Here is a 9,091-nt window from a genome sequence, read left to right as displayed (position 1 = left end):
GTTTAGTGAAGGAGAAGACATCCTACAAAATAAAAGTCCTAACAAAGATATTCTTCTGGAATGTGATGATTGGATGCATTTCTCTGTGTCGTATGGGTTAAAAGTTTGGATAAAACACTTTAAATACACAAAGTTGTGCTTTCTGGAAGCTCTAATCCATCCATTCAGCTCCGACAACACTCACTCGTTCTCAAAGAGGAGAGGACTCGATGAAGAGTTATCCAAGTTTATTAATATTATTTTTTAAAACTAATATAAATCCCACAGAATATGATCCTGGTGCCTTTAAGTCAATGAATGCATGGATACCTGCTTTAAGTACTGCATTTCAACACTCCATTCAAAATATCTGTTTTGTTTTGTTTTTCTTTTTTTTCTCCATTTTTTTTTTTTTTTTAAATATTCGTCAGAGTGGAAATACATGGCCTCGGCGCACTGACATATTCACTACTACTCTCCTACCTTTTTCTCTCTTGTGCAAGTCTATGCGAGTGAGTTAGTCAACAGTATTAGTGTTTTTTTTCTGTCCGCAGCAGCCTAAACGGACGCCGCTGCTCAACTACAGAGAGACAAAAAGGGAGGGTGGCTAAAATGGTTTTCCAAGAGTGAGAACGAACAGTAAATATTTATCTCAAATTGAGCTGTGTATTTCCCTCTGAACACACACACAGGAAATGAAAAGTCAACGCCACTGCCAGTGTCAGATTGACCCCCCCAAAAAATAAAAATAATAAAAAAATGATCCCAGGTTGCAGGCTTGTGTGAAATTACTTTAGACACGTGTAGACCTGAGATCATCCGACAGAAACCGAGTTAAGCGTCGCAGGAAGGAAGGAAACCTCCCCGACGAGAAAAGAAAGAAAAGATTCACAGCAGTTTGCCGACAATCGATCAGGTTAGAAAAAACAGTCGAGAGAGAGAGAGAGAGAGAGATAAAGAGGGACGTGACATTCTTTTTCTTGTTCTCTAAAATACATGGGATGGTGGTTAACGGTGTAGCAAAAGCATGTGCATATTCTGGGAGTGAGGTGAACATCGGAGTTTTATTTCCACTCTAGAAATACTGGGTGTGCACTAATACAGCAGCTGATCTGTTAACATATTTCCCTAGTTAGGAATGTCTTGACTTTAAAAAAAAGAAAAGAAAAAAAAAAACATCTTTCACTAACAATCCACATCTTCTAAACATAAACTAATCAATACAATGATTGGTAAAATGAATCCTGCAATGTTGTTTTTTTTAAAAAATCTTTTTTGTTTTTTCTCAAAACTGGAGGTTGACATTCTATTCTAGTAAAGCAAGGCATTAGGTTGTTTACAGAAATGCGTCTTTACTAGAGCAGCTATCCTCACCTGCAACTCGCCGGGCCGCCTGGAGCCCGCGTTATATGTGCAAAGAAATGCATTGCAAGGAAACATGCAGAGAAACGAAAATGACACTTGAGGAAACAATCAAAAGCTACATAAAAGCTTTTATAAATACAATAAAATCTTAAACCCTTAATGGAGAATCCTAGCTGTTGTAGTAATAATGTGATAGCTGGCACTCTAGGCTCGATGCTTTTTTTTTGTTGTTTTGTTTTGTTTTGTCTCTTTTTTTTATTTTTAAATTTATTCGATTTTCTCGTAGTAGAGCTGCGCAGGTAATTCATGCCATCTTTGGTTGACTGCAGTACTGAAGAGAAAATTAATATGATCTCAAAATAAAATCTTCAACAAAAGAAGTTGTTATTAAGAAAAAAAAAACAAACAGCATCAACTCTCGGCAGACAACTGCGCCTCAATGTCCACTCTGCAGATGGGGCACTTCTTATTGGTGAGGAGCCACTGGTCCACACACAGCTGATGGAAGAGGTGCATACATGGTAGACGTCTGCAGAGAGAGACACAGAGAGACAAATGTTTTAAATCAACCTGCTGACACAATGAAACCAGCTGCTTCCTGTTTGCTCTGGAACTGGTCGGGATAGTTTTCTAATCGTAACGACATCCTGCTTAATTGTTTGTTTAGAGATCACGTCTGCTATTATCACCAAATCCCATGAAAAGTGCAGTGAATGAATCCAACCCGGCTTGATTTGTCTCTATCACAGCGCTCTAGAGGGGCAGAAATTTAACAAAAATCTGCCCCAAAACTCAACGGCTTCTCCCTGCTCCACCTCCTCACCAAGTGTTCAGACATTCCTGCAGGTAGTTTTTTTTTTTAATCGTCCTGAGAAAACAGGCAAACAAACAGCACTGATGCCTCAATCTTGGCTCTCTGCTCCGAGGAGGAAACAAAAAAAACAACCAGTCACACCTTTCCAATGGATGACATGTTCCTTCATTACCATGAACACAAACACGTTTATTCTGAGACGATCCCACATAAATCATCCTGCTGCTCCAAATACTCAGCGGCGCATCAAATCTACGGCCGAAAATAGTCCCCGACAAACGCAGCGTTTACTCCTGTTTGAGCTGAAACCGCGTTAGTCGGCTGTTTGGGGGAAAATTACTGGACGTTTTGGTAAAGAAAATAAAAGAAACTATACGTTTGTGATCCTCTTTTTTTTTTCTCCATTTGTGGAAAAAAAACGTAGATACAACTTTTATTCTAACAAATCGACTTGCAACACTTGATTTTAATCTGCGTCCTGAACAAGATGATTATTTACAAGCCATTATTCTGGTGGATTAATCGTAGCCTGAGTTCCTTGAAGACGTTCCACCTCTCATCCAAGAGGCTTCATCAGGTCTGACTGACTAGTTGGGAGTTCCAGACACTTATATCCTAAAGGATCCATTAACACCTGAGATTTGGTTTCAATTGGGGGTTTGTTGCTCCTCCCACTCGTTATGCGAGTCGTTAGTACCCCGTTATGGACCCTAACGAACTCCACTGTGGCAGACGACCTGGATGAAAACCACGACCTGGATGACTGAGAATCTTCAGACATCTCTACAAGCCACTGCTTAGAAACTTGAGGGAGAATCTGGGTGTTTTAGAGCAGTGGTCCCCAACCACCGGGCTGCGGACCGGCACCGGACCGTGGGTCATTTGGTACCGGGCCGCACAGAAAGAACAAAAACATTTGACTGGTTTATTTTTATTTCCAGCGGAGTCTGCAGGGTGTTTTATCTTGAAAAACAACGAGCTCGTCTTCCCATCGTGCCCGTCTTGTTTCTCGCACTTGACTCTTATTAGTTTTCACACTCGGCCGTTAAACGAAGCCGTCAGTCTAACCGCTGCCGAAATAAATAAAAGAACAAACATCTCAGCTTCTCTGGAAAGAGACTCGATACTGAGACAGAAGAAGTAGATAGATAGAAGAAGTAAATATGGACTTAGCAAGTAATTTTATTCATTTATGAAACTTTTAAATAGAAAAAACAATTATTTTTTTCTATGTGCGCGATGACCGGTCTGTAGAAAATGTTGCTTAAAACCGGTCCGTGGTGCAAAAACGGGTTGGGGACCGCTGATTTACAGGTTTTGTAGCTTTTGAGGACAGAAATCTTGAGCTAAAATCCCACATGAGCAGCTGCATCTAAACCAATAACTGAGGTTCTCTGACGTTGTATGAAGTACTTGGTGTCTTCTGTGAGATTCTGTTTGTCACCTTCAGGTTTGTTTTTGGGCTAAAGTGGGTAAAAATGTAAAACATTTCTAAGGTTTTGGTCTTTTCATGGAATTTGTAGACAGTAAACAGAGGATCCGTCGTTTGTCTTCACATATTTCAGTTTTCATGTACAGACTCTGATCTACATTTAAAGCTACGACGTCAAATTTGCTTTCAAGATGATGCCATGGACTCCTGCCAGTCTTTCACTGAGTAGAAGACAAGCTCGCTGTTATTAGATTCACATTAAATTAGTTTAAAATTAATAAGTTCCAAACAAACTTAATTTATTTCTAAAAACTGCATTTAAACATGCCTTCCTTTCACACCAACAGAGGGCAGAAAATCCTCTTTAAAACCCAGAGCGTGTGCCAAAAAGCAGCTCCATGAGGCCGGTAATTTTAAGGCACTCTGGGATTTTCTGCTGATTACTCGAATACCTTTGGGTTTTAGAGAAGAAGAAGGAAAAAAAAAAAAAGCATCTCACGAGACAGTAGGGGGAAAAATGGAACAACCACACCTGCCGTCCCACCTGTCTGCGCGCGACTTAAAAGCATAACGGAGCAAAAACCGGCATGCAACAAGTGGGCCGGACGCCCAGGAGGGCCGGCGATTACCTGACGTCCTCCCCCTCCTCCAGTATCGACAGACAGATGGTGCATTTTTCTTCCGTGTCTTCGTCTGCGCCCTCGTCCTCGTCCTGCTTACCGTGCAGCTTCCTCTGTTCGTGAGAAACGTTGGGAGACGTGACTTTGGATCGATCGGCAGATAGCAGATGGTTAACAAGTCCTATTAATTCACTTTGTTAAACACAAAACTGCTCAACTAAAACACTGCGGTAACATTACAAATACAAAGTAGTATTAAAGGTATCATGTTAAAGATAAAGTGGTATAGCTATGTTATAAAAAAAAACAAAAACACTTCGACAAAAACCATTAAATTTGGGGACAGAGAGAATGGTCATTTTGTCCTGAAACAGAAAAAAAAAATCTATGTGTTGTCTCTAAAGCTAAACAAATCAAAACTATTCAAATCAAAGTTATTAGCCGAATCCCCTGGCCCCCAAGACTACCACTAACATCTACTGTACATGTGAGCAGAGACATGTTTCCAGATTGATTTGTTCATTATTTCTCACCGATTCTGGGGTTGCGTGCATATTTTTCCCAATAGATGCCCAAGCTTCAGGGGTTAACTGTTGGTCAATGTCTCTCTCCAACACCTTCTGTATTGGGTGGCAGGGTGTTAGATTGCTTATTTAGATACATTTGGAAACCTCTAAGGAAACTTTCCCCCAACAATAACTTCACAACTGGTAGAAAAAAGACAACTACAGTAGGTTCTAAGAACAGCATACGTGAGCACAAAAGACCACTGCGCACTCTGTCCCAGAATAAACTGTAACAGAACATGCACAACCATACACAGCATCGTCAGAGGCTATTAAACAAGCATGTACACATAGAAACACACACACACACACACACACACACGCTGACCGCTGCTCACCTTTTTGTACTTGTGTGGGTAAGTGCACCTCTCTATGGTTCCCTGAGAGGCTCCTCGGTTCACAGTCCCCAGTCTTTCCTCTAAATGCAGCAGGTCCTGGTGGAGGTACAAACACACTCTCAGGCCGACAGACGACACGTTTGGACAAACTGAGGTTTCTCTTGCGTGCGCTAAACAGCAGTTATTACATTATTGGCTTCTACAGCATCCGAGGAAGCTACCAAATATGGTCACGTGCCCCACAAAGGGTTAAAAACTCATCTCTGTGTGAGTCGAAGTTAGATGTTTTTTGTCGCTTCTTAAAATGTCTTACATGTAACTCTACGCCGCTGCTTGCTGTCAAAGTCCCTGCATCAGGTATGCACCCGCCCCGCCAGCTGCAGCTCAAGCACAACAGCTCACCTACGACTCTGCTCAAACGCTGTGAAGCTACTCTACGCTACGACGTGTTGGGTTAATTCAGTGATTTATGCCCCAGAAGTCTGAATCTGTGATTTTGAAAGCGTCATCTTGGAGGTGAAAACGCTCAGCCATGGTGTCGTCTGCTGATTTAACTCATGATGTGTATAAAAACCCCACCATATGGACATGATAACGAGGTAAAAAGCTGGATTTTCACCAGAGGAGGTCTTCAGTTGAACATGGATAACAGAATTCCAAGCGCTGCTGACCTTGTTGTCGACGCTAGAAGCTGTTTGTACACTGAAGGAAATCTGTGCTCGTACTTTTTTGCCATCGCTGGTCGTCTTCCAGAGCGTTTTCTACAACTAAGCAACCAACCCTCTGCTTCCTGTTTACACCAGGACCCCCACGCCAGTGAACACGGTGGGTCTATTTTAAAATAAAAGACCTTAATATCCAATTAGTGGTTAAATCCTTCAGCTAAATGAGTTAGCAAAAAAAAGTAATGGATGAGATGATTATTTGAATTTAGTCAATGGTTGCATGCAAGCGTGAACACACCTCCAAAAAGATCTAAATTACTTTCTGTGCAGTTTTCTATGCAGCATCGGGGTTGTTGTTACCTACCGAGTCAACATGTTGTTGACCCCTGAGATGATTAAAGAAATGAAGCGAGCACGGGCGAGTGAAATTAAATTAAATTCACTTGGCAGGCGCTTCTGTTCAAAACAACTTTCCCACACGTTTTTTGGGAGCGATTTGGGATTTAGCATCTTGTTCAAGGACACTCTGACATGCAGACCAGAGCTCAGGGGGTCAAACTTCGCAATTAACGGCCAACCTGCTCTGCATATAACTGAGCTCTGGCTGTCCTGCATCCTGCAACACATGAAGCTGTGTGTGACTGAGGCGTCGAAGGAGCCTGAGGTCGGGCGAATGTGTGGAATAAATAAGAGGCAGTGTTAATCCCAGCGGCAGATGTACGTATGTTTATGATTTGTTTTACATACTTTCCTCCTCGTCTTCTAACCCAGATTTTGCCTTTTATCACACATGGATATGTGCAGAATCTGCCAAATAATTGTAATTGTGTGCACTTTTATACCACTATATTGAGAGAAAAATGAAAAAGAAGATTGCTTTAAACTAAAATGAATCTAATAATAGTGAGTTGGGGTTCTTTTTTTCATTTTTTTGGCCTTTTTGCTTTTATTGGATTGGACAGTTGAAAGAGAGACAGGAAAGTGGGGTAGAAAAATGGGGGAAGGGGTTCAGCAAAGGGCCGTGAGCGGGATTTGAACCCATGGAGACTATAGCCCCTGTACGTGGGTCGCCAGCTCAACCAGGTGAGCTATAGCGGCGGACAGTGAATTGGGGTTCTTGAACGAAGAAAAAAAAAAAAGCTAATGAGTTAAGAACCTTGCGTTGACATTCCCGAACTGTTTGTGTCTCATATATTTTGCATGGCCAATATTGTACGTTGGTCATGTTGTGCTGAGTTGAGGTGGGATGGGAGGGGGGTTTGTTTTGCTCTTATGTGCATGTGTGTGATTAAATGTTGGCATATATTTGTGCTCGTATGCATTCATGCCTGCGTATCTACATGTATGAATGTATGTTGTCAAAAAAGAAAGAAAAGGAAAAGTGGATTGTATTTCTCGTTGTTGTTTCCCATTACTTTCCTCAATAAAAATATTTTGGGAGAAAAAACAAACCTTGCATTCACACTATAGAACTATAGACTTTCCTCGTATAAACACTCACCCTTTCTCTTCCTTTCTGGGGCGTGTCTATTGAATTGCTGCACACATTTTGACTACTAACAAACCAACAATCGTCCTATTTTCGACAGGATCAAAATAACGATGAAAGTCAAGCTCATATAAAGTTAACAGTAACGTCAGCAGCGGTAAACGAAACTGTCATTTGTATATCTGCCGTATCTGTCCCCTGGCTTTACATTTACTCATTTAGGAACAAACAGAAGCGGTCCTCACCTCATAGGTTCTTCCAAAACCAGTCATTCTAGATGAGATGTACCTAATGTGCGGGTAGGTCACTTCAGATATGCCAGTGTGCTGCGAGGAGGGAAGCAGAAGATGCACAACAGGTTACTTCTGAGTACAGTCTTTCATTTGGATTCATGTGTACATCTTCCCAGAGTTGTATTCTATGTGAAGAACACTTGCTGTTCTCTGAGAAAGATGTCCATGTGGTGTTTGTGAAGTTGAATTTTAAGATAAGTATTTATTTTTCTGAAGTGCTTGCGAGGCGAATCCGTATCGACGAAGGCCACAGATGTATACGATTTAAAATGATGAACTCTACAATAACAATGTAATAATAACGTCAGGAACCTGCCGACTGTATTCGCCCTGGATGTGTCTCAAGGATTCTGGATTTGTTGAGTGTGCACTTGAAATGCTTGATGAGCCACTATTAATTGCTGATGCATTATTCATGTGGTTCACTAAACCATCCTTGAAATAACTGATGTTATAAATAAGGGTCCAACACCATTAATCTTAGCCAGACTTCATACGAAAGTGATTCGTTTTCATGTATGCTAATGGATGCATGTGTTCTGAGGGTTCCTCTCACCATGAAGGGGATAGGGAAGTGGTGCAGTCTTGGGGGAGGGTGATAGTGGGGCAGGTGGGAGTGCAGATGCCCCGAAGCGTACGGTGCCACGGTTACTCCAGCCTCGATGCCGAGCTCCCTGTTGGTAAACAGTGATGAGTCATTATTACATCAATACTTTCTCTACCAGGCCTGAAGATAAAACTGAGGAACCACAGTCGCATTAAACATTCATAATATTGGATTTGCTGATAGGAAACTTGGGTGGAATTAACGCTAAAACCAACAGTTTGCGAGCCTCGTGGCTGCCGGGTACTGACCATGCTGTTCTCTGCTCAGGCTGGCGAGGATGGGAAGACATAGTTTGTGGCACATGGATGTGGTGTCCGTGGCCGTAGTTGGGGTGCATTCTGTGGGGGTGGGGCGGCGGGCGCTCGTGTGCTCGTCTGCAAAGAAAAGTAAAACTCAGGTTCCAAAAAGAACAACTCTTGTGTCTTCAATCTGTGCTGGAGGACGGCAGTACTCACGTTGGGTGCTGCATCATCCTGCGCCTCTGGACCTCCATCCTCTGCAGCATCTCGTGCTGATGGAGCCTCTGCACCGAAGCCCCCAGCGCCGGCAAATGGTGCGGCAGGGTCTGGTGGTCCGTGGGAAGATGCTGGGCCAGTGGGGCACTTGAAGTAGAGAGGTGGTGGGTGGACAGGGGAGGGGGAGGGGCAGGGGGCACGGCGTGGCCCGAAGGGTGGGATGGCAGCGGTGCATGAAAGGTGTGGGGAATGACGAACTCGCCTTGCGGAGGGGGCTGAGGTGTGAGCTGTGGGTTCCCATGAGAGTGAGGGCAGGCGGAGGAAGGCTGATGATGCAGTGAACGTGTTAGGGAGCCGTCTGGGTAAGAGAAAGGGGAAAAAATGAGGTGAAACATCTTTAAACGCGGAACGACGAGGCTGGCAAAAATTTTTAACTTTGTTAAAAAAATAAAGAAAATCTCATGGAAA

The 9,091-nt window shown here is 42.7% G+C and overlaps 1 protein-coding gene across 5 annotated transcripts in view; it reads right to left on the bottom strand.

The window, feature by feature from the left end:
* Positions 1–212: 212 nt before the first annotated feature.
* rnf111 (ring finger protein 111) overlaps positions 213–9,091 on the bottom strand; it is a 29,930-nt gene continuing 21,051 nt past the window's right edge. For 3 of the 5 annotated variants that reach the window (XM_008300449.1, XM_008300447.1, XM_008300448.1), the window contains 8 exons: positions 8,624–8,981; positions 8,417–8,542; positions 8,118–8,235; positions 7,514–7,594; positions 5,115–5,210; positions 4,744–4,830; positions 4,220–4,323; positions 213–1,873 (listed from right to left, as the gene is read on the bottom strand). In XM_008300449.1, coding sequence (XP_008298671.1) covers positions 1,756–1,873; positions 4,220–4,323; positions 4,744–4,830; positions 5,115–5,210; positions 7,514–7,594; positions 8,118–8,235; positions 8,417–8,542; positions 8,624–8,981 — 1,088 coding nt within the window. In that variant the 3' untranslated portion in view covers positions 213–1,755. The remainder of the gene's footprint in view (positions 1,874–4,219; positions 4,324–4,743; positions 4,831–5,114; positions 5,211–7,513; positions 7,595–8,117; positions 8,236–8,416; positions 8,543–8,623; positions 8,982–9,091) is intronic. The other 2 variants (XM_008300450.1, XM_008300451.1) reach the window with 2 other exon arrangements.

This window comes from Stegastes partitus, unplaced genomic scaffold (genome assembly GCF_000690725.1).
Source record: "Stegastes partitus isolate 25-593 unplaced genomic scaffold, Stegastes_partitus-1.0.2 Scaffold1542, whole genome shotgun sequence".
NCBI classification, from domain to species: Eukaryota; Metazoa; Chordata; class Actinopteri; family Pomacentridae; genus Stegastes; species Stegastes partitus.
The sequence above is the reverse complement of the archived record's forward strand: the minus strand, read 5'-3'. Positions and strand labels throughout refer to the sequence as shown.